This window comes from Chiloscyllium punctatum, chromosome 12 (assembly GCF_047496795.1).
Source record: "Chiloscyllium punctatum isolate Juve2018m chromosome 12, sChiPun1.3, whole genome shotgun sequence".
In the NCBI taxonomy this organism is placed as follows: domain Eukaryota; kingdom Metazoa; phylum Chordata; class Chondrichthyes; order Orectolobiformes; family Hemiscylliidae; genus Chiloscyllium; species Chiloscyllium punctatum.
In genome coordinates, this window is record NC_092750.1 from 6,369,140 (window position 1) to 6,394,659 (window position 25,520).

At 41.9% G+C, this 25,520-nt stretch overlaps 1 protein-coding gene across 1 annotated transcript in view; it reads left to right on the plus strand.

Annotated features, from left to right (window-relative positions):
* The window catches only part of ruvbl1 (RuvB-like AAA ATPase 1), a 75,266-nt gene that overhangs the window by 43,458 nt on the left and 6,288 nt on the right, over nucleotides 1–25,520 (plus strand). Inside the window, exons 8-9 of the mRNA XM_072581796.1 lie at nucleotides 1,310–1,508; nucleotides 8,935–9,037. Coding sequence (XP_072437897.1) covers nucleotides 1,310–1,508; nucleotides 8,935–9,037 — 302 coding nt within the window. The remainder of the gene's footprint in view (nucleotides 1–1,309; nucleotides 1,509–8,934; nucleotides 9,038–25,520) is intronic.

Below are 25,520 nucleotides of genomic sequence, written 5' to 3' on the forward strand. Positions count from 1 at the left end.
TACAGGTATGGATTGAGCTGCCAGAGGAAGTGGTGGAGGCTGGTACAATTGCAACATTTAAGAGGCATTTGGATGGGTATATGAAAAGGAAGGGTATAGAGGAATATGGGCCTGGTGCTGGCAGGTGGGACTGAATTGGGTTGGACCAAACTCTGAACCTCTGCTCCAAGGTGTCTGTTCAGCAACACTCTCCAGGACCTGACCATTATGTATATAGGTCCTGCTCTGATTTTCTTTTCCAAAATGTAGTTATCTCAGTTCCATGTTCTGCCTTGAATTCTCATGGTGTTTCCTTTTATTGAAAAATTTGACAGTTTTCAGTAGCTTTCTGAGTATCCAAATGAAGAGTAGTGTAAGAAGTTCTGATATTCTGGGAAGTTTAAGCCTGACACATTGCAGTGTGTTTTAAATATTTTTTTCTGTCAGGAGAGTAAAGCAATGTACGCAGATGGTAGGTCGGTGTCCTCCAAAGACATTTGATTGATTGTGTGAGCCACAAAGCTAATCTCTGTGTTGTTTTCATTCCGTATCACTGAGCCTATGTAGGAATCCCTGGGATTGCTGTATATGGAGGCACAAGCTGGAACCTGAAGCCTTGAGCTTGGTGTACATCGTTTTCACTTCAGCATTTCTGTTTTCCTCTCAGTTTGACTTTTACAGCTTTTGTCCTTCTGAGTTTTAAGGCCATTGTTTGTTTTGCCTTATGTTGCCGTGTCACCTTCCTTGAGGCGTTAACCTCATTAACAAATTGCTCAACCTTTGAGGGAACTGTAGCCCTGCATTTCTGCTGAAATCCAATCTGTCCATCAGTTCACTATGACAGTGTTAAAAATCATCAGGTGAAAGAGTGGTGCTCCGAAAGCTAGTGCCTCCAATTAAACCAGTTGGAGTATAACCTGGTGTTGTGAGATTTTTAACTTTGTACATCCCAGTCCAACACCGGCATCTCCAAATCATGACTGTGACAGTGGTTATTCAATGTGAATCTGGAAGTTATGCTTTTTACTTATCGTCTGATTGTCCAAAGGAGTATTAACTAAATTATTGGAATATGAAAATCTTAAAGTGTCTATGTTTTAGTACCACATTCTATAGTTAATTTATCCATTTTAAGTTGTGGTGGCAGTTACAGTATAACGTCCATCATGGGACCTCCAGAGATGACTTAGTGATGTGCGTGACTTTAACATATCTGGAGAGAGACATTCTTATGATCCTTTGTATGTTAGTATGATTCAATATTCTGAAGAAAACCTTTTCGAAATTATTTTTGACCTCCTAAAATGAAATAATAACTTCTGCCTTGCAGACAAATTACGAGGTGAGATTAACAAGGTCGTTAACAAATACATCGATCAAGGCATTGCTGAGCTGGTTCCAGGGGTTCTCTTCATCGATGAAGTTCCTATGCTTGACATAGAATGTTTCACTTACCTACACCGAGCGCTTGAGTCCAGCATTGCTCCTATTGTTATTTTTGCTACGAATCGAGGAAACTGCATTGTTAGGTAAGACTATCTTGGATTTCAAAATGTATCTCTAATGATTCCCTCCTCATGGGTGACTCTGTGAAATGGTGGAAATATGTTTCTTGTCTTCATATATGCATGAACATATATGTAGCTATATATTATCTGTTCATGGTAGGATTTAATTATTTACATATATAGTTGAGTCAGTAGACTTAAGATTGTAATTCGAGATTTTGATCCCATCCTACAAGGACATTTTGAGGAAAACTGTTCAATATACTATTGCATCTGATTGGCCTTTAAGTACTCCAGGACCTCCCTATCTAGTGGTATAGCTCATACATTGAATGCTTTCTGTGAATAACTTCTCAAAATCTGCAATTAAGTTGCTATTTCATTATTTGAACTATGCACTGTGTCACTGTTTAGATTACAAAAACATAAACTATAGGAGCAGGAGCAGACCATTCAGCCCATTGAGCCTGCTCCGTCATTCAGCATGATCGTGGCTGGCCATCCAACTCTGTATTCTGGTCTTGCATTCTCCCAATGTCCTTTGATCCTTTTAGCCTTACCAATCACCTCTTTAAAACACATTGAAAATTTTGGCCTCAATCACTTTCTGTAGCAGAAAATTCACAGGATCTCCACTCTATGAATGAAGGAGTTTCTCCTCATCTCAGTCCTAAATGATCGACCCATATCCTTAGATCGTGAGTCTTGGATCCCTGGTTCTGGACTCCTCAGGCATCGGCAACATCATTCCCACATTTATTCTGTCTATCCTGTTAGTATTTTATAGGTCTCTATGAAATTCCCCCCCATTCTTCTAAACTCCAGTGAATATAATCCTAATCCTAACGAATAAAGTATCTCTTCAAATATCAGCCATGCCGTCCTAGGAGTCGGTTTCATAGTTGTAGTCCTTCCACAGCCAGAGCATCGGTCTGCAGGTAAGGAGACCAAAATTGCACCCTCTGTGTGGTCTCACTAGGGCTCCATACTATTATAGCAAGGCATCCCAGCTCCTGTACTGGAATCCCCTCACTAGGCTACGAACATAACACTTAACTTCTTCACCACCTGATACACCTGCGTGTTGACTTTCAGTGACTGGCATACAAGGATATCCAGGTCTCATTGCATTTCTCTCTTTCCTAATTGATTGGCATTCAGATAATATACTTCCCTATCTTTGTTACCAATACGAATAACCTTGCATTTGTCCTCATTATACTGCATCTTCCATGCATTTGCACCCTCACTCAACTTATCCAAATAAAATTGAAACATCTCTGCATCCTCCTGAACTCACCCCACCTACACAGAAGGAGGTGTGGTTAGAGAAGCAAAAATTAATGTTTTGAGTGTGATATATTTTTTGTTGTTGTTGTTACGGGTGACTTCAACTTCCCCAATATTGATTGCAACCTCCTTAGTGCAGATGGTCTGGATGGAGCCAATTTTATCAGGTGTGTCCAGGAGGGATTCCTGACTCAATATGTAGATAGGCCGACTAAGGGCGAGGCCATATTGGATTTGGTGTCAGACTACCAGCCAGTTGTCAGATCTCACGGTGGGAAAGCATTTCGGTGACAGTGACCCCCAACTGCCTCATCTTTACCATAGCCATGGAGAGAGAGAGAGGAGCAGACAGCATGGGAAGGTATTTAATTGGGGGAGGAGAAATTATACTGCTATTAGGACCTGTGAAGTATAAATTGGGAACAATCATTCTACGGGAAAGGCGCAACAAAATGTGGAGGCTGTTTAAGGAGCACTTGCTGCGAGAGTAGGATAACTTTGTCCCATTGAGACAGGCAAGGAATGGTAAGACGAAGGAGCCTTGAATGACAAAAGCTGAGGGACTTTATGTCAAAAGGTAGAAGGAAGCTTACTTAAGGTTGAGGAAGCAAGAATCTTTAGAGGATTACAGGATAGCTAGGAAAGAACTTAAAAATGGACAGAGGAGAGCTAGGAGGGGGCACGACAAAGCCTTGGCGGGAAGAATTTGGGAAAACCCAAAGGAGTTCTACACGCATATGAGTTATAAGATAATGATCAGAGAGAGGTTAGGGCCGATCAGGGATAGTGGAGGAAACTCGTGCCTGGAATCTGAAGAGGTAAGGGAGGCCCTAAATGAGTTATTTGCTTTAATTTTCACTGGACAGAGGGACGTTGTTGATAGTGAGGACACAGTGGACCAGGTTACTAGGCTTGAACAGATTGATATTAATGAAGTGGGTGTGCTGGAAACTCTGAGAAGCATCAAGATGGATAAATCCCCAGAGCTGGACAAGATGTATCCAAGGTTACTACAGAAGCGAGAAATGAGATTGCTGCACCTTCAGCAATGATCTTTGCATCCTCACTCTCCACGGGAGAAGTACCGGATGATTGGAGGGAGGCAAATGTTGTTTCTCTGTTCAAGAAGGGGTATAGGGAAATCCCTGGGAATTAAATCTATGGTAAGCAAGGTAATGGAAAGGATTCTGAGAGATAGGATTAATGACTATTTGGAAGAACCTAGTTTGATTAACAATAGTCAGCATGGCTTTGTGACCCTTATTGAGTTCTTTGAGGATGTGACCAGACACATTGAAGGTTGAGCAGTGAATGTGGCGTATATGGATTTCAGTAAAGCATTTGATAAGGTTTCCCAAGGTAGGCTCATTCAGAAAGTTAGGAAGTATGGGACACAGGGAAATTTGGCTGTCTGGATACAGAATTGGCTGGCCAAACGTAGACAGCAAGTGGTAGTGGATGGAAATTATTCTGGCTGGAGGTCGGTAACTCGTGGTGTCCCACAGGGAGCTGTTCTTGGGCCTCTGCCCTTTTCACACTGGAAAGAAGGAGGAAGAGAGGTGACTTGATAGAGGTGTAACGAGAGGCATTGATAGAGATTTCCCCCCAGGGCAGAAATGGTTGTCACAAGGGGTCATAATTTTAAAGTGATTGGAGGAACGTACAAGGGAGATGTCAGAGGTAGATTCTTTACACAGACAGTGGTGGGTGGGTGGAATGCACTGTTAGTAGAGTCAGATACATTCACGACATTTAAGCGACTGCTGGACAAGCACATGGATGGCAGTAAATTGAGGGGTGTGTAGGTTAGGGTGATCTTAGATTAAGATAAATGTTCGGCACAATATCATGGGCTGAAGGGCCTGTTTGTGCAGTACTGTTCTTTGTTCTGTATTTGAATCCAATATAATTCTTCTTCAGAACTGTCATATCAGTCTTAAAATGTTAACATTGTTTCACAATGCCAGATCTGCTGAATTTCTCCAGAACTTTTTATTTTAATTTCAGATCTCCACAATCACCATACTTTACTTTGTTTATTTGTGAATTAATCAATAGTGTGGTTATGGGCTAGAAATTGTATATTCAGAGGAGAATTCAATCAGAATTGTGCAAATACTTAATTAATGCTTTAAAAAGAGGACATGATCTGAAAAGCTTTTCACCTTGCAATAATCAAGACCAAATTGCAAAAATACCAAATCGCAAAGCGAACAGTTGTCTATGTTACATGGCAGTTAACTGTTCCCTCATGTATTCTTCATGACAGTGCCTTTACTTATCGGGGTGGCACGGTGGCTCAGTGGTTAGCACTGCATCTTTGCAGCGTCAGGGATCCAGGTTCGATTCCAGCCTCCGGTGACTGTGTGGAATTTGCACATTCTCTGTGTCTGCGTGGCTTTCCTCCAGGTGCTCCGGTTTCCTTCCACAGTCCAAAGATCTGCTGGTTAAGTGAATTGGCCATGCTAAATTGCCCATGGTGCTCAAGGATGTGTAGGTTAGGTGCATTAGTCAGGGGAAAGTTTAAGATAACAGGGTAGAGGAATGCATGTGGGTGGGTTGCTCTTTGGAGGGTTGGTGTGGACTTGTTGGGCCAAAGGGGGTGTTTCCACATTGTAGGGATCCTATTCTATGATTTTCATCATAGTCCACTTACCATCAAAACGGCTCCCTCTTCTTGCATGTATAACCTATGGTTATCTTTGAGATTTGTTCTTGCAATTCCGTCCTGATGAATATAAGGCAAAACATCTTTTTTGATCACATGTTTTTTTAAAAACAAAGTACTCAAGTTCCATACAATCAAGTATGATTCAAAAACCATTTAATTACACTAGGAAACCTGTGTGTGCATTATATATTTGGAGAGAATGGACAATTTATTTGATAATTGACAATTCTTCTTATGACATGCCTTTGAATCTTGTTCAGACTGACTAGCCCAAGTCTAATGACAATAAAAGTCATGTGCAAGGTTATTCTGGGCAATATCATTCCATCTTCTGGTGGCAGGGATTTCGATCACTGAGATCACTTTGATTGTTATGAAATGCAATCTATCTTTGCACATGCTGGAAAAGAAATTATGACGCGCTTTGGAAAATATATCAATGGTAATAGGTGACAGTGCCTGAAAGTGGGTAAGAAAAAGCCAGGGCATTATAACCTGGTGAACCTTATGTCAGTGGTGCGTAGGTTGTTGGAGAATTCTGAGGGACAGGATAAAGTTGCATTTGGAAAGGCCAGGGCTGATTATGAATAGTCAACATAACTTTATGCATGGGAACTCATGTCTCATTAACTTGATTGAGTTTTTTGAAGAGTTAATAAAGAAGGTTGATGAAGGCAGAATGGTATATGGTATTTATATGGATTTCAGCAAAGATTTTGATAAGGTTCAGCATGATAGACTGCTTAGTAAGTTTAGATCACATGGGGTCCAGCTGGAACTAGCCAATTGGATACAAAATTCACTTGAAGGTAGGAGACAGGGTGGTAGTAGATGGTTGCTTTTCAGACTGGAGTCCTGTGAACTCAGTGTGTCACAAGGATCAGTACTAGGTCCACTGCTTTCCGTCATTTATATGAAATGATTTGAATGTGAATATAGGAGGTATGGTTAGTAAGTTGCAAATGACACCAAAATAGGACAGTGCACAAGATTATCTCAGAGTACAGCGAGGCCTTGATTAGATGGGCCAATGGGCTGAAGAGTGGCAGATGGAGTTCAATTGGATAAATGTGAGGTGTTGTGGTTTAGTAAGGCAATCCAAGACAGGGCTTATACAGTTCATGGTAGGGCCTTGGGGAGTGTTGCCAAACAGAAACCTAGGAGGGCATGTTCGCAGTTCCTTGAAAGTGGAGTCGCAGGTAGACAAAGTGATGAAGGAGGCTTTTGGTATGCTTGCCTTTGGTCAGGACAGATTATCGAAGTTGAGATATGATGTTGTGGCTGTACAGAACATTGTGAGGCTACTTTTAGAATACTACAACCAATTCTGTTAAATGTGAGGGCGTGCAGAAAAGATTTACAAAGATGTTGCTGGCACTAGAGGGTTGGAGTGAAAGGGAGAGGCTGAACAGATGGGAGCCTTTTTACCTGGAGCATCAATGGCTAAGGGGTAGTTTTATCGAGGTTTATAGAATCATCAGATGCATGGATAGGGTGAATAGTCATGCTCTTTTTCAGAGGATGAGGAGTCCAAAACTAGAGGACTTGTGTTTAAGGTGAGATGGGAAAGATATAAAAAGGACCTGAGGAGTAAGTTTTTCACGGAGGGTGGTGCATGTATCGAATGAACTGTCAGAGGAGGTGGGTATGATTGCACCATTTAAAAGGCATTCAGATGGGTGTATGAATAGGAATGGTTTAGAGAGATGTGGGCAAAATGGTGGCAAATGGGACTAAGTCAGATTGGGATGTCTGGTCAATGAGTTGGACCGAAGGGTCTGTTTGCGCGCTGTATGACTCTACGACCTCTTATAAAGTTAACTGTTGGATTTTAGGCCTAGTGTTGGCCAGATCAAAAGCCCAAGTGGTATGTTTAATTCCTGTTTAGCTCTATTTACTTTCATTGCAGTGCAGCAATTTAACATCTACAGTTAATAATCATGGTAAGGATGCTTTCCTTTCTTTTTAAATTCTAACTTTCTTATACAAACGAGTCACAGACTGTTGGTGAACTTGTTTTCCAATCATACCGCTTATCTGCTGGTATTTCTCATTGCTCGTGTACTGTGTGAACACAGCAGCTTCCTTGACTTCCGTATAATGCCTGCAATATTGTTAACAGTTTATCCATAGATGATGCTGAATCTGCTGAATTTCTCCAGCATTTTCTGTTTTTATTTCTAGGGCTTCAAGCTTATGGGAGGCCCTGCTGCATCTCCTGGATGGAGGTGACAGGTTGTGTCAAAAACACCAAGCAGTTGAGTGCTTCGGTGAGGAATTTTAGAATCTTACTACCCAGATTGTGTTTTTACATGGGTCAAACGTCCACCCCTACTCTCTCTCTGGTATTTGTGAAGTTGTCATTGATTATCTATCATTTTATTCAATGATTCTCTGATTTCTGGGGCTCTCACATTAAGTATAACCACTGAGGTGAGGCATCACGTGGCCACTGGTGTCCAGGGACTGCACCCTACCTTCAGAACAGGGAAGGAGAGAGGTCATGGGGAAAGAGAATGAATACACAATGAGGTGAGAAGGCCTGATCTGTGCATCAGTTTGCTGGGACATAAAGCAGGTTTGGCAACATCTATGGAGAGAGAAACAGTTAACACTTTGAGTCCATTGTCTCTTCAGAACTGAAGAAATGTCAAAAAGATGTGGAAGCTATGTTGTTTGAAGGGGCAGAGGGGCAAATAGACTGGAAGGACGAGTCAGAAAGGTTAAAGCTGTGTAGAAATCCTGTCCAATTTCTCTTCGCAATAACAAACCTGCTATCGCCTGACTTTTTTTTATTCCATGGATCACTCCAGCTGAGATCAAATAACTCAGAGCATTACTTGACGTGAACTGGAACCTCCCTGGACTGAGTAGCTCAGTACCATTTGCCACAGTGTGTGATTACAAAAGAGCTCATTTAGGTAGCGTAGAGACGCTCAGAGTTTCCAGTTACCTACAGTCTGTGAGACTGAATATTGTTGTACAGTCACTAGCACAAGGATGTATTTTGCCAATTATGCTATCATGTCTGCTAATTAAATTTTTGGAGTTTTGTTGATCAAGGGAATGGATGGAGTAGATAGGAGATTTTTGTGGCATGTTGACATAGCACCATCTAGTGGTTCAGTTCTGCTTTTAAAACATTGGTGTGCTACAAAAACAAAGATTTCTTTGAACTCTGGCAGTGTCAGTATTGAGATGGATTGAGTCTGCTTGAAATTTTAATCTATATGTAAATTTAATGTAATACAATTAACTAAATGGAATTACTGGGACTCGACAGCTTTTACATAAAATTTATAATTCAATTCATAATCTAAACAGGAAATAGTCTATTTAAGTAGCTGTTCTATTACTTTTTTTTTCAAGGATAAAAGCTTTTTTCCTGAAACTGATGTGGAATTTCGGGCAGGTTGCCAAATGATCTGCAGCTTTCATCTGGCTATGGATTGTTCATTAAAATTAATCTTGTGTTTCTTTCTCCAGGGGTACAGAGGATATAGTGTCACCTCATGGAATTCCACTTGATCTTTTAGACCGAGTCATGATCATCAGGACAATGTTATACACTCCAGATGAGATGATGCAGGTAAGTGCTGCTTTTTGGATCTAAATCTTGAGCAGTAGAGGAAGAAATTTGCCATTCCCTTTCCTATCTCCTCCTCCAAAAGGATTGACCTATTAAGTGACTTTTTTTAAGATGTATGAGTGATCCAGTCAGATCTTTAATCAAAGGCAAAATCCAGAAAACTTGAAATATAAAACAGAGTGCTGGAAATAATCAGGTGGTCTCACAAACTTGATTGAGGTTTTTGAGGACGTAACGACAAAGATTGATGAGGGCAGAGCAGTAGACGTTGTTTATGTGGACTTTAGAAATGCCTTTGAAAAGGTTCTGCTTGGTAGTCTAATTAGTAAACTTAAATCACATGGGATTCAGCTTGCCTATTGGATACAGAATTGGCTTGACTGTAGAAGATAGAAGGTAGTGGTAGAAGGTTGTTTCTCAGACTGGAGACTTGTGATCAGTGTTGTTCCACAGGAATCAGTGGATCTATTTTTGTTCTTCATTTGTATAAACAGTTTGGATGAGAATGTAGGAGACATGGCTAGTAAGTTTGCGGATGACACCCAAATTGGTGGTATAGTGGATAATGAAGAAGGTTACCTAAGGTTACAGAGAGATCTTGATCAGTTGGGTTAAAGGGCTAAGGAGTGGCAGATGGAGTTTAATTTGGACAAATGCAAGGTATTGAATTTTGGTAAAACAAGCAAGGGCAGGACTTAATTAATGGTAGAACCTTGGATAGTGTTGTAGAACAGAGCAACCAGGGGCTCTGGTATATGATTCTTTGAAATTTACGTCGCAGGTAGACAGGGTGGTTAAAAGGCTATTCAGCATCCTTGCCTTCATTGTTCAGTTCTTTGAGTATATGTATTGGGAAGTCATATTGAGATTATTTAGAACATTGGGGAGGCCTCTTGTGGAGTACTTTTGGGGGTGGCACGGTGGCTCAGTGATTAACACTGCTGCCTCACAGCAGCAGGGACTCCGGTTCAATTCAAGCCTCTGCAAATTGTGTATGTGGAGTGTGCACATTCTCCCCGTGTCTGCGTGGGTTTCCTCCGGGTGCTCCGGTTTCCTCCCACAGTCCAAAGATGTGCAGCTTAGGTGAATTGGCCAAGCTAAATTGCCCATAGTATTCAGGGATTTGTAAGGTTAGGGTGCATTAGCCAGGGTAAATGTAGAGTAATAGGGTAGGGGAATGGGTTTGGGCGGGTTACTCTTTGGAGGGTCGATGTGGACTTGTTGGGCCGTCGGGCCTGTTTCCACACTGTAGGGAGTCTATTCTTCTACTGTGTGCAGTTCTGGTTGGCCTGCTGTAGGAAGGATATTATTAAGCTGAAGAGGGTTCAGAAAAGGTTGACTGAGATGATGCAGGGAATAAAGGGTTTGAATTATAGAAATAGGCTTGAAACTTTTTCACTGGGCATAGGAGGTTGAGTGGTGACCTTAAAGACGTTCATAAAATCATATGGGGGACATAGATAAGATAAATAGCAAGGGTCCTTTCCCTAGAGTGGGTGAGTTCAAAACCAGGGGTCATTTTTTTTATGGTCAGAGGAGAAAGATTTAAAAAAGACATCAGGGGCAACCTTTTTACACACACAGTGGTTTGTGTATGGAATGAACTGCTGGACAAAGTGGTGAATGCAGGTAGTTAGAGTATATAAATGACATTTGGATAAGTCCATGAATAGGAAAGGTTTGGGAGGATATGGGCCAAACACAGGCAGGTGGGACTAATTTGGTTTGGAAACAAGATCGGCGTGGACTAGTTGGACCGAAGGGTCTGTTTCCGTGCTGTGTGTCTCTAGATACAGTTAACACTTCAGACTGATAACCTTTCATCAGTCAGATCATTAGTTTGAAATAAAATTTGTCTCCACAGAAACTGTTTTATGTGCTCAATATTTCCAGCATTTTATGTTATTACTCATCTTTACTCATTGTATATCTCAATTTTCTCAAAGGGCTTATTGGATAGGGATCAGCAACAAAAAGTAAAGAACTTGCATTTGTATATCTCTTTCATATCCAGAAGTGAAACAATCAGTTAAGTGCTGTTAACATGGTCACTGTAGGAAATGTAGCAGCCAATTTGTACATAGCAAGCTTTCACAAACAGACATACAATAATGACCATAGTGTTAGTTGAGGGATAAATGTTAGTCAGATCACTGACAACTCTGCTTCTCAAAATGTTGCCCCATGGAATGCATCTACCTGATGTACCGTAAGTAAAATCAGTATAAGTTTTCCTTCCAACTCCTGTATCTGAATAGTATGTTTTTAGAAATATAACTGACTTCCCTCTCCTAACCCCGCTTCCATGCTTACAACAGTCCAGACCTGTCAAGAAGGTGTTAGTTGTAGTCCTTTGCACTAAAGAGTTGAAAGATTATGGGGAGAAAGTGGGAAAAGGGTAATGAGTTGGATGATCAGCCATGATCGTGTTGAATGGCGGAGCAGGCATGAAGAGCTAAATGGCCTACTCTTGCTCCTATTTTCAATGTTTCATGTCATGCTTTCTTTTTTTTCCCCCTCTCACGCTATGCCCTTGGATTAAAAGTGTTTCATCACCATTTACTCAGGGCCTCCCTGCTGATCCATTTCCAATCTTGTTTCAGTTTCTTTTTAATGTCTTGAGCTTTGAAAAGATAAGCAATTAAAAGCTTGATGTTAGAACGCAATCACAAAAACTGGGAGAGAGATAGGAGAGAATGGAGATGAAATAAAGGTTAAGTAAGCTTAGAAAGAGGGTAAGAAAGAAGTTGCAGTAGAAACATGACAGGAATGTGTAAGTGTTGCAGAGAGGAGAAGATTTGAAAATAATAGAAAAGCTGGAGAGTGACCAAAGAATTCAGGACAGTAAAAGAAGAGAGCATTTGAGTGTTCCGACTTCCGACTAGGCACGTTACAGCCTGCCAGTCTCAACATTGAATTCAACAACTTCAGATGATTATCCCATCTCGACCCCTCTGTTTTCATTATCCTCCGTAATTTTATTCAATTTATTCTATTTAGTTTTTTTTATTTTTTCTCACTGTTCGATACCTCTTATTTCTTGATTGTCTGTCTGTCTGTCTGTCTGTTTGTCTCTCTTTCTCTCGCTCCCCACACTTTCATCACCTTTTTCCTCTCCTCTTCCCCCTTTGCTACCCTTCTCCCCGTTTCCCATTTTGCCTCTGCTGCACCATCCCCCACATATTTTGTCACATAGCAGTGGCTTCAGCCTTGGTCATTCACAGCTCCTAATCTCCATATAATCTCTCTATGCACTGTCATTTATTGCTATCTTTGCTTCTGGAGCCATGACTCACCTTCTCTCAGCCTAGTATCTCAGCCTCCCTATTTCTCCCTTTTTTTAGCTTTGACAAAGGGTCAGTTAGACTCAAAACGTCAGCTGTTTTCTCTCCTTACAGATGCTGCCAGACCTGCTGAGATTTTCCAGCATTTTCTCTTTTGGAAGAGAGCATTTGTTTGAGTTTTTCTTGAATACCTGCTATATTCCATCATTCATTCATACAGTACACAGTGTTGCACATCTATCATAATGAAAGCTCTGGTTCTTCTTTGAGTTTGTGGTGATACCTACACAATGCATAAAATGACCCACCACTTTAGATTTTTTTTCCAATTGTCTTTAATCACATATCAATACTGAGAACCCTTTAATCCAAACACTGTATGGATTAGATGGTACTTTTCTTCAGAAGAACAATGTGTTCCGCTTGCATTACTGGATGTTCTTTCACACTTCAGAGTTGGGAAGAATATTTTATAACCCCACCCATACCCTTTTATTCATGATGGTACTATCTCCTATTCAATTTCTTCTGTCCTCTAGTATTCCAGCCAAAGAATTGGAACAATATGTCTCTTCCTTCACTGTTGCTATGTCAAAATATTCCCAACAGCACTTTGGGAGTGCCTGTACCAGATAGGGTTCAAGAAAGCAGCTCACCACCACCTTAAGGGCAATTTAAGAGTTTATAACAAGTGCTGGCCATGCCAGCAATTCCAGTATCCCATGAAAGAATTTTTAGAAAGGAACGAACATGAAATTATTGCCTTAATTCTTGTTTTAACTGGAATAGATGGACTGACAATAGCCTAGTCGTATTATCGCTGGACTGTCAATCCAGAGGCCCAGGTAATGTTTGTCTGGGGACATGGGTTTGAATCCCATCAGGACATGTGGTAGAGATTACATTTAATAAGCATCTGGAATTGAGAATCTAATGGTGGCCATGAATCTATCGTCAATTGTCGTAAAAACCCATTTGGCTCACTAATTCCCTCCTATAGGGAAGGAGACTGCCATCCCCCATGATTCCAGACACTCAGCAATGTGGTTGACTCTGAGTGCCCTCTGAGTAATCAGGAATGTTGAGTAAATGCTGGCTTAGCCAGCAACACCCTCATCCTGTGAATGGTTACGAGAAGTTATTTGAGATAATGGCAGGACAGATTTGAATTGTTGTGAGTTATTCAAGGTTTCTATTTTTTTTCTTCTGGTTGGTGATGTCATTTCCTGTTCTTTTTCTCAGGGGGTGGTAGATGGGGTCTAACTCGATGTGTTTGTTGATAGAGTTCCGATTGGAATGCCATGCTCTAGGAATTCTCGTGTGCGTCTCTGTTTAGCTTGTTGACTGGGACGACACATCCATCCTAGGACAAGCCAAACAGAGACATGCACGAGAATTCCGAGAAGCATGGCATTCCAATCGGAACTCTATTAACAAACACATCGGGTTAGACCCCATCTACCACCCCCTGAGAAAAAGAACAGGAAATGACATCACCACAGGAAATGACAACACCAACCCAAAGAAACACAAACATATAAATAGAAAGCAGAAATCAGCAGCAATGCTTTGCTTGGAGGCCCATTGAAGATGTTACCAGTAGGGTGACAAAACATCTGGAAATGAACCTTCCAGCTCAGCTAGCAAACCTATATCCAGAACCTCATCCTGAGCTACAAATCTTCTCAAAACTCACTGACATAATTTGTTTTCAGACTTCACTTCACCTTGTTCTTGTGACAAAGCCTGATCAGTTTGAACGTTCTTAGATGCAAGAAAAAACCCGATGTGTTTGTTAATAGAGTTCCGATTGGAATGTCATGCTTCTAGGAATTCTCGTGCATGTCTCTGTTTGGCTTGTCCTAGGATGGATGTGTTGTCCCAGTCAACAAGTTAAACAGAGACGCACACGAGAATTCCTAGAGCATAGCATTCCGATCGGAACTCTATCAACAAACACATCGAGTTAGACCCCATCTACCACCCCCTGAGAAAAAGAACAGGAAATTACATCACCAATCCAAAGAAACCCAAACATATAAGTAGAAAGCAGGAATCAGCAGCAGTGCTTCGCCCTGAGGCCCACTGAAGATGTTACCTAGTAGGTTGACGAAACGTCTGGAAATGAACCTTCCAGCTCAGCTAGCAAACCTACATCCATAAATTGTGTCATATATTTGGTACAAAGGAACGATACTTACTGCTTGATTTATTGGCTTCAGTGATTTGTAGAATAGGTCAGTGGGTTAATAAATTGAGAAGGTTAGCAGGACTAGCTGTAGCTTGCATATTGGCCTTATGCAAACAGAGCTTAGTATAAAATGTCATTCTCCACTGACTACTGACTCCACTCTCTCTGGTCTCCAGCATCTGCAGTCCTCACTTTCTCCCTGTCTACTGACTTAGCCATGTTAAACCTGACAGTTCCAGCAATCAATTATTGACATCACTGAGTTCATTGCCAGAAAACATGTTTGGATTTGAGACATATTTTTCCAGCAGTGTAGTGGGAGCTTTATCCCATGTCTGTCCCCGTGCTGTACCTACACTGAGTGTGACTGATGGGGGCAGTGTAAAGAAAGCTTTTCCCGTATCTAATTCCATGTTGTACCTGGAAAATTTCTGTTATCCAACATCAGTCTTACTGTCTGGAAAAAAGGAATGCTACCAGTTATAGTGATTTTAGATTTGTTAATTAAAAGACAAGAAAGCTTGATTTGTCTTTGTCTCATTCTTGGGGCTAAAAATAATTCTGTGTGGCATTTTTCAATTGAAATAGCTTTATGTTCAAAGGTTTGAAAGTGAGTAGAATGCTGAGTGTTAATAGCTGGCACAGAGCTGGTCTGAATCATTCAGTAACCCAACATCAGCAGCAGAAGTGATAAGGACTTCCTGGATAATGATGCTATGTGTAGCATCATAGAGATAAGTCCAGGAGTGAGAGTTTCATATAATGTCAGTTATTTTTCACTCTGGCACCATTGTAAACAAGGAAGTAGCAAAGCGATTACGATAAACTAAATCAATAAACAACATTTAGTCGTTTAGAAAGGTGTAGTAGATTATATAGCCCTTTATATAGACATTTAACCGAACATTAGCTGCACAAAAAAAATTGTCAATACCAGATATGAGACTGCTTTATTTCATTGAATGCCAAAGCTGACCTCTTCTTTCTTCAGTTTTATTGTATACTCATGCATCTTTCTCTCCCACCCGTTTTTTTAAACTTAAGGGGAAAAATCTGGTGTGGAAGGAAATCTATGCCCTATGCATGAGATTTTTCTTCAATTATTTCCTCACTAAAAAGCTAGAAATCCACCTTTACTACAACTGGCTGTGACTTACATCCATCATTTTGTAAAGGAGAAATGTGGGAAGGTAAGTGTTTCAAGAGAGAAGAGCAAGAGACTTGAATGCTGGAGAGGAGTGGATGTCACCAGGAAACCCAAGTCAGAATAAGAATGGAAGCCTGAGCAAAGAGGTAGAGATGAACCAGGAATCTTGGAGTATACGGAAAGTCAAAATGGAGATGTGGAGTGAACAGGACCCTAAGCAAATGGGAGCTCCACAGAAAAGGGCTTTGATGCTGCTCCAAATAAGGACAAAGCTAAAAATCACGCAACACCAGGTTATAGTCCAACAGGTTTAATTGGAAGAGCACTAGCTTTCGGAGCACCGCTTCTTCATCCACCTGGTGAAGGAACAGTGCTCCGAAGGCAAATGTTCTTCCAAATAAACCTGTTGGACTATAACCTGCTGTTGTGGGATTTTTAACTTTGTAAACCCCAGTCCAACACCAGCATTTCCAAACCATGCCAAATAAGGACAATATTCCCACTGAATGTTTCCAGGACAATATGCTTGTGTGAACTGGAAGTTAAATATATTAAGACATAGGGCCCTGATCTTTACAGATAGAAAAAAACTTACACATGTTATACCTGTTTTAACTCAATAAAATAGGTGACATCCATTCACTAGTTCATTTCTCAGGGCAATATCTTGACTAGTCAGAGTCAACTTGCTTGGTTTAAAAGTTAAACAAAACTTGGCAGTTAATTGTCAGTTGTCATTGACTGGTGCATTCTCCATTGCACTGCCTGTAACAATCAGAGCCAACTTATCAAAGAATCAGCAGTCTCTTCACGTGTGGTATAAATATTTTCCCTTCACGTTGGTATTTCTTGCAAATGTCCTGGCGAAAACAAAATGAAAAGCTACAACAAAATTTATTTTTTTTCCATCAGTATTCAAATTCTGTACAACCAAATGGCAAGTTGAGTGTTATGCTATTGTGTCATTCAGAGCAGAAAGTTGAACTTTTAATGTATATCTAAAATTAGCCAATTCCAGTCAGAATGTGACTGTCATTTAGATGATGTTTGTCATACTCCAGCGTGTTTCAAAGTTCTTCACTGCTAATTAGTTACCTTTTCAAGTGCAGACACTTGCTTTGTTCCCATAATCTTTTCGCCCCACTCGCAGATTTCCAAGGTCTGAGCTTTGCATGCAGAAGTTAATGAATGCAATGTACATGAGTCAGCAAGCGCTGGATTTCCAAATGGCTGCACAGCTTAGAGGGATGTTGGTCAGTTTCTGTTTGCTAGTTTTTGCAAAAAAGATCTGGCAGTCAATAAATTAGAAAAGTTCTTCAATTTGCTGCTATCTCCTCCTCAATCAGCGCCATGGGATCTTTTAAAGCAACCAAATTGCACTTGCCTTTATCTAGCATCTTTCATGGCCACAGGATGTTCCAAAGTGCTTTACATGTTTGATGTATAGTTGCTGCTCTAATATGGGAAACACAGTAGCTAATTTCCTTGTAGCAAGATCCCAATATCAGCAATGTGAAAATAACTAGACCTGCTGTTACGTGGTTTGAGGGGAAAAATATTGGCCAGGACATAAAGGGCAGGTCATGCATTTGGAAGGTTCGGTCAAATTTGTGTTGGCGAGGTGTTGCAACATACCTTGTACACACTGCCACTGTACAGCAGTGCCAATCAAACAGATTGCTTTATTGTGACTGATGTCGAGTTGTTGGAGCTGCATTCATCCAGGCATCTAGTAAGAATTTATTTTCCTGTTTGTACCTTGTAGATGGTGAACAAGAACTAGGGGACAGGAGGCAAATAGTTCAATGCAGAATCATATAATCCCTACACTGTGAAGTCTAGAATTCCTAGCCTCTGACCTGGGCCTAGGACACTGCCTCAACAAACTCCTGCAACATTGTCCTACGACTGAAATGATTGACCCCTAATAATTATGGAAATTTTACTAGGTGTGTCATTTGCATTTACTTCAGTTTTGCCAGTTCTCCTTATAATGTCCAGGGAAATCGTTCACAACTTTCCTTTGTAATGAGATCAGGAGTCTACAAGGCCTTGGCAGAACCCCAACAGAACACCACTAAGTATTTTCTGAAGTCAATCTCAGTTTGACATCTGGTCTGATAGACAGGACCTCCAACATTGCAGCACTCCTTCAGTACTGCAGCAAATTGTCTCTTTAAGGTGGTCTTTATCTGAAAGATGTGATGTTAGACTGGGGTGGACAAAGTTAAAAATCACACAACACCAGATTATAGTCCAACAATGCAATGGAAATGCAAGCTTTCAGAGCAATGCTCCTTAATCAGGTAACTAGTGGGACAGGATCACAGGACACAGAATTTACAGTAAAAGATCAAAGTGTCGTGCAACTTATTGAACAAACCTAAATTGCTGTTCAGTCTTTAATCACTTAGAATAGGTTGCAGGTTTTGATTCATTAATACGTAAATCCCAGTCACATTCCCGAGATAACTTAAGGTTTTATTTTAAAAAAAGGTGACATTTCAGCTCAGAGCGCATTAAAGGTGTGAGGTTAGAGTCTATCTGTATTACAACCTGAGTCAGACTGGTTCTGTTTACAAAGTAGGAATTTATAAAATGTCACATGAACTGACTGCCTCCAGATTGTGTGCTTTTTGAACAAAATAGAATGTATCTGCAAATACAACTGCACCCCACAGACATAAATATGTGTGTGAGGGAGTTTGTGTGTGTGTGCATGTCTGTTACGGAGTATATATGCCTGTGAGAGGGTGTGTGTGAGTGAGAGAGAAGTGTATCGTATAGTGGGGTCACTCAGCAACTTTGCGTTGTCGCGTATCCTGAAGTCTGCCTTGGAGGACAGTCACCCGAAGATCCAAGGCTGAATGTCATTAATTGCTGAAGTGTTCCCTGACTGGGAGGGAACGTTCCTGTCTGCAGTTGTTGTGCAGTGTCCATTCATCCGTTGTCATAGCATCAGCTGGGTCTCACCCAATATACCATGCCTCAGGTGTCCTTGCCTGCAGTGATAGAGAATGTTGGCCAAGTCACATGAGTACCTGTTGCGTGTGTAGTGGGTGGTGTCTCCACGTGTAATGGTGGTATCCATGTCGACACTCTGACATGTGTTGCAGTGGTTGCCAAGACAGGGTTGTATGGTGTTGTGGTCGATGTTGTCCTGAAGGCTGGGCAGTTTCCTGTGAACAATGGTCTGTTTGAGGTTCAGTGGTTGTTTAAAGGTGAGAAGTGGGGGCATAAAGAAGATCTTGGTGGGGGGCTCATCCTCATTGATAATGTGTTGCAGGCTACGAAGAACATGGCGCAGTTTCTCTGCTCCTAGGAAGTACTGGACAATGAAAGGTACCCAATCGGTTGTATCCCGTGACTGTCTCCTGAGGAGGTCATTATGGTTTCTTGCTGTGGCACTTTAGCACTGGCGATCAATGAGTACCCTGTTCTTATGAGGCATCCTTCAGCACGTTCAGGTATCTGTCATGTTCCCCCTCATCTGAACTGATCCTGTATATGCTTAGGGCTTCTCTGTAGGTGATGGCTGTTTTAACATAAGAACAAAGAAAACTTACAGCCCAGGAACAGGCCCTTCGGCCCTCCAAGCCTGTGCCGATCCAAATCCACTGTCTGAATCTACCGCCCAATTCCTAAGGATCTGTATCCCTCTGCATCCTCCCTACTCATGTATCTGTCCAGATGCACCTTAAATGAATCTGCCATGCCTGCCTCTACTACCTCTGCTGGCAACATGTTCCAGGCACCTATCACCCTCTGTGTAAAGTACTTTCCGCGTGTATTTCCCCTTAAACTTTTCTCCTCACCTTGAACGCATGACCTCTCATTATTGAAATCCTCACCCTGGGAAAAAGCTTATCTCTATCCACCCTGTCTATATCCTTCATGATTTTGAAGACCTCAATCAGGTCCCTCCTAAATCTCCTTTTTTCTAATGAAAACAATCCTATTCTACTCAATCTCGCTTCATAGCTAGCACCTTCTATACATAAACATTCTCTGCACCCCCTTCAAAGCATCCCCATCCTTTTGGTCATGTGGCGACCAGAACCATACATAATATTCTAAATGCGGCCGAACCAAAGTCTTACAAAATTTTAACATGACTTGCCAGCTCTGATATTCAATATGCTAACTGATGAAGGCAAGAATACCGTATGCCGCCTTGACCACTTTATGCACCTGTGCAACCACCTTCAGGGTACAATGGACCTGAACTCCCAGATCTCTTTGCTCATCAACTTTTCCCAAGGCTCTTCTGTTTACAGTCTATTTTGCTCTAGAATTAAACCTTCTAAAACGTATCACCTCACATTTCCTGGATTGAACTCCATCTGCCATTTCTCTGCCCAACTGTCCAGTCTATCTCTATCCTCCTGTATTCTTTGTCAGTCCCCTTTGCTTTCTGCTACTCCATCAATCTTCGTGTCATTTGTAAACTTACTGATCAGACCACCAATGCCCTCTTCCAGATCATTTATGTATATTACAAGCAACAGTGGCCCCAGCACTGACCCCTGTGGAACACCACTGGTCACCTTTCTCCATTTTGCAAAACTCCCTTCAACTACTACTCTGTCTCCTGTTGCTCAACCAGTTCTTTATCCACCTCGCTAGAACACCCTGCACACCATGTGACTTCTCTTTCTCTATTAGCTTACCATTGGGATCCTTATCAAATGCCTTACTAAAGTCCATGTACATGACATCTACAGACCTTCTTTCATCTAACAACTTGGTCACTTCCTCGAAGAACTTTATTAAGTTGGTAAGGCACGATCTCCCCCGTACAAAACCACATTGCCTGTCACTGATGAGCCCGTTCTTTTCCAAATGTAAATAGATCTTATCCCTCAATACCTTCTCCAGCAACTTTCCCAGCACTGACATCAGGCTCACTGGTCTGTAGTTACCCGGAATATCCCTACTACCCTTCTTGAACGGGGAGCAACATGAGCAACCTTCCAGTCCTCCGGCACCTCACCTGTATTTAAGGATGCTACAAAGATATCTGTCAGGGCCCCAGTTATTTCCTCTCTCGCCTCCCCCAGCAACCTGGGATAGATCCCATCCGGTCCTGGGGATTTGTCCATATTAATATTCTTCAGCCTACCCAACACATCCTCCCTCCTTATGTCAACATTATCCAGAGTAAACAAACTTTTAACTCTAATCTCAACATTCATCATATTCCTCTCCTCAGTGAACACTGACACAAAGTAATCATTGAGAATCTCACCCATTTTCTCAGGTTTGACACACAACTTTCCTTCTTTATCCTTTAGTGGATCAACCCTTTGTCTATTTACCTAAAAGGCCTTGGGATTCTCTCTTATTCTGCTCGCTAAAGTTATTTAATGATCCCTTTTAGCCCGCTTGATTCCTCGTTTAAGATTGGTCCTACTCTCCCGATATTTCTCCCAAGCCTGTTTTGTTCGTAGCTGCCCGGATCTTATGTACACTTCCCTTTTCCTTTTGGCTAGTCGCACAATTTCTCCTGTCATCCACAGTTCACAAATCGTGCCCTTCCTATCCTTTGTTTTCAAAGGGACATGCCTATCCTGCACTATCTTCAACCTATCTTGAAAGCTTCTCACATATCAAACGTGGACTTCCCTTCAAATAGCTGCCCCCAATCCACATTTCCCAGCTCCTTCCGAATTTTGATATAATTAGCCTTGGCCCAGTTTAGTGCTCTTCCCTAAGGACCACTCTCACCTTTGTCTACGAGTATTTTAAAACTTACAGAATTGTGGTCACTATTCCCAAAGGCCACCCTGTTGCCTCTACATCTTTCCATAATCTGTTTACCTATTTGTTCTTCTACCTCACGCTCACTATTGGGAGGCCTGTAGTACAGCCCCAGCAATGTAACTGCAGCCTTCTTATTTCGCAGATCTACCCATAACGCCTCACTGCTCAAAGCCTCCAAATTGTCCTCCTTTAGCGAAGCCGTGATATTATCCCTGCCCTGTCCTGTCTGAAGCATCTATATCCTGGAACATTTAGTTGCCAATCATGCCCTTTCTTCACCCAAGTCTCTGTGATTGCTATACTCCCAGGCACCAATCCAAGTCCTAAGCTCATCTGCCTTACCCACTATACTGCTTGCATTAAAACGTATGCACCTTAAGACCACCAGTTCCTTTGCATTCATCTGCTCTCTGCCTAGTTTTCCCCTTGGTAATGCTAACTTCATGATCCTGTTCCTTACAGTCTCTAGTTTCCACCTCACTCTCTACTAGTCTTCTCTTCTGGTTCCCAGCCCCCTGCCACATTAGTTTAAACCCTCCCTAACAACAGTAGCAAAAACTCCCCCAAGGACGTTAGTTCCAGTCTGGTTCAGGTGTAGACCATCCAATTTGTAATAGTCCCACTTTCCCCAGAACTGTCCTAGTGTCCCACAAATCTGACCCCCTTCCTCCTACACCATCCCTCAAGCCACATGTTAAACCTGCCTACTCTTTCATTTCTACCCTGGCTCACACGTGGCACTGGTAGTTATCCCAAAATCACTACCTTTGAGGTCCTCCTCTTTAACTTCTCTCCTAGCTCCCTGAATTCTGCTTTCAGGACCTCCTCTCATTATTTACTTATATCATTGGTGCCCATATGCACCACAACAACTGGCTGCTCACCCTCCCCTTTAAGAATGCTCTGCAGCCGATATACCATCCGGGAGTCTCGTTTTTGGCCACAGAATTGCCTATCTACCCCCCTCACAATAGAATCCCCTATGAATATGGCCCAACGACTCTTTTTCCCGCCCTTCTGAACAACAGAGCCCGCCACTGTGTCATAATCCTGGCAATTGCTGCCCTCCCCTGGTGAGCCATCTCCCCCAGCAGTATCCAAAATGGTGTACTTGCTTTGGAGGGAGATGATCACAGGGGACACCTGCACTGCCTTCCTATTCTTTCCATGCCTTTGGTCACCCATGCACTGTCTCCCTCAGCAATTCTAACCTGCGGTGTGACCAGTTCACTAAACGTGCTCTCCACGATCCCCTCAGCATCGCGGATGCTCCACAGTGAGTCCATCCACAGCTCCAAAGGCGTTATGCGGTCAAACGAGAGCTGCAGCTGGACACACTTCTTGCAAGTGTAAGAGTCAGGGATGTCAGCCACGTCCCTGAGCTCCCACATCAAGCAAGAGGCACGTGCCACAGGTCTGAAGTCGCCTGCCATTGTAAGCTTTAGCTTTAGCTCAAGTAACTAATACCAAGCAATGCACTTAAATATATATAGGAAAAGAAAAGGCCTTACCTTACAGAGTCCTTTTCTTCTGTTTAGGGGAGGGGGATGGGAGGGAGATACTACTCGTGTAGTATTTCCGGTTTAGCCGCTGCCCAAATGTATACTAAGTCCTTACCTTCCCGGCAACCTCCTGGTCCCAAACATCACCTCTGCTCTGTCTCCCGCTCCTCCTGGATAGGAAAAAAAAATGTTTAGGGTGTAAGCTAGAGAAGTGCAGCATCATGAGGTTATCTATGGGCTTGTGTTAGAGTAGTTCCTGAGGTGCCTGTCCTTGATGGCAATGTATATGTTCAAGAATGAGACTGATTCTAAAGAGTAGTCCATGGTAAGTCTGATGGTGGGATGAAACCTTTTGATAACACTATGTAGTTGTTTCAGTGAGTCCTCACCATGGGTCAAGAGGAAGAAAATGTTGTCAATATATCTGGGGTATAGTGCTAGTTGGAAGCCTTGTGCAGCAAAGAAGTCTTGTTTGAACTTGTGCATGAAAATGTTGGTGCATTGGGGTGCACATTTGGTCCTCACAGCTGCTCCATGTAACTTGATGAAGAACTGGTTGTCAAAGATGAAGATGTTCTGTTTGAGGATGAAGCGGATGAGTTGTAGGATTAGCAGTTGCTGATATTGAATGCTGGGGCTATTGCAGCAAACTGTCATTTTGGGGAATGCTGGTAAAGAGTGCCAAAACAAGTGACATCTCAGCTCAGGCAATGAATTAAAGGTGTGAGGTTAGAGTCTATTTGGATTCCAACCTTGAGTCAGACCGGTTCTATTTCCAAAGTTGGAATTAATAAAATGTCACGTGGACTGACTGACTGTGTGTTTTTTGATCAAACTAGAATGTCTCTGCAAATACAAATTCCCCCATAGACTTTGTGCGTGTGTTTTTCTGGTCCATGCATGCTGAGTTTCCTTAAGAAATCTGTGGTGTCGTGACAGAATCTGGGGGTCCATTGTACAATGGATTCCAAGATGCCCTCAACATAGCCAAAGAGGTTCTCATACAGGGTCCCATTGTTTGATATGATGGAACGTCTGGGTGTGTTGGCTTTGTGTATCTTTGGAAGGCAGTAGAAGTCCCTGACGCGAGAAGTACATGGGATGAGAGTGGGTAGGGTACTCTGAAGGACTGGATCAAAAGTCTTCACCAGTCTGCCAGACAGGGATGTTCCAGGAACACCTCAGCGGTCAAGGATATTTGGGCTTGTATCTTCAGGTGACTATCTTCCAAGGCAGATTTTGGGATACGCAACAACAAAAAATCGCCAAGCACGGGCTGATAGTCAAGTTTCGTACCCATGAGGATGGCCTCAACCAAAATCTTGGGTTTATGTCACACTACAGGTGACTCCACCACAGACACAGACACACACACAGCCACACACCCCTGAGATGTCACTTTTATTTTATGAAATGGAAGTGCTGATTTTGGACTGGAGTGGACAAAGTTTAAAAAAAAAATCTCTCAACACAAGATTTATTTGAAAGTACAAGCTTTCGGAGCGCTGCTCCTTCATCAGGTAGCTAGTGGGGCAGAAATTACTATATATTCTGTGTTCTATGATCCTACCCCACTAGCTATGTGATGAATGAGCAGCGTTCCAAAAGCTTGTATTTTCTAAATAAACCTTTTGGACTATAACCTGGTGTTGTGTGATTTTTAACTTTATCAGAAAGGCAATTGAGCAACTCTTTTCTACTTCTAATCATTGCCCACTGAGTCCGTCTAGGAATCATGCTAGACCTGAGCTAAATTGGGTTTGGTTGTGGATCCCTAATGGAATTGGACACTCTGTCCAAACAACACATTCAGGAGAGATGAGGCTAGCAAAACATCATAGAGAAGGAGTCTCATCTGAAACATTAGTGAATCAACACTTTTTGAATGTTGGCTGATGTAAATTTCTGGCATTCTCAAATTTTCTTCTTAAAGAATATATAGATTTTCCTGGTCATTTAATTCATTGTAGTCAATGTTATTGTACAATGATAAATGGAAAAGATTATATGGACCATCATGTCTCAGCAAAATAATTCTAGAGTGAGTGCATTGAGATGCCAGAGACCAAACTCAATGACTCTCCAATATAAAGTAGGCACTGCAATCTGCAGGGCTACAGACTCAAAGCTGGACGATGAGATTAAACTGGACAACTCTTCTGTTTTTGTGCAAACACAATGGCGGCCTCCTGCGTCTTTGTGTGTTTCTAACAGTCAGCTGTGTCCACATGTTTGTAGTATAAGCACAGGGATCCTCAGATTGTGGAATTAAAGATAATTATTGCAAGGTATTCACTTCATCCAAGGATCTAGCAGTTCACAGATATACTACCGATGTTATCCTGTTACTTGACTAGTAGTCTGAAAGTAGTCATTTCCGATGAAGAGCTTTTGCCTGAAACGTCAATGTTGCTGCTCCTCAGATGTTGTCTGACCTGTGCTTTTCCAGCACTACTCTAATCTTGACTCTCCAGCATCTGTAGTACCCACTTTCACCTAGTAGTCTCAAAGTCTGGATTCCTAATTCACCAGACTTGAGATCGGATTCCACTGTGATAGTTAATGCTTTTACACCCGATCAGTTCAATAACTGATT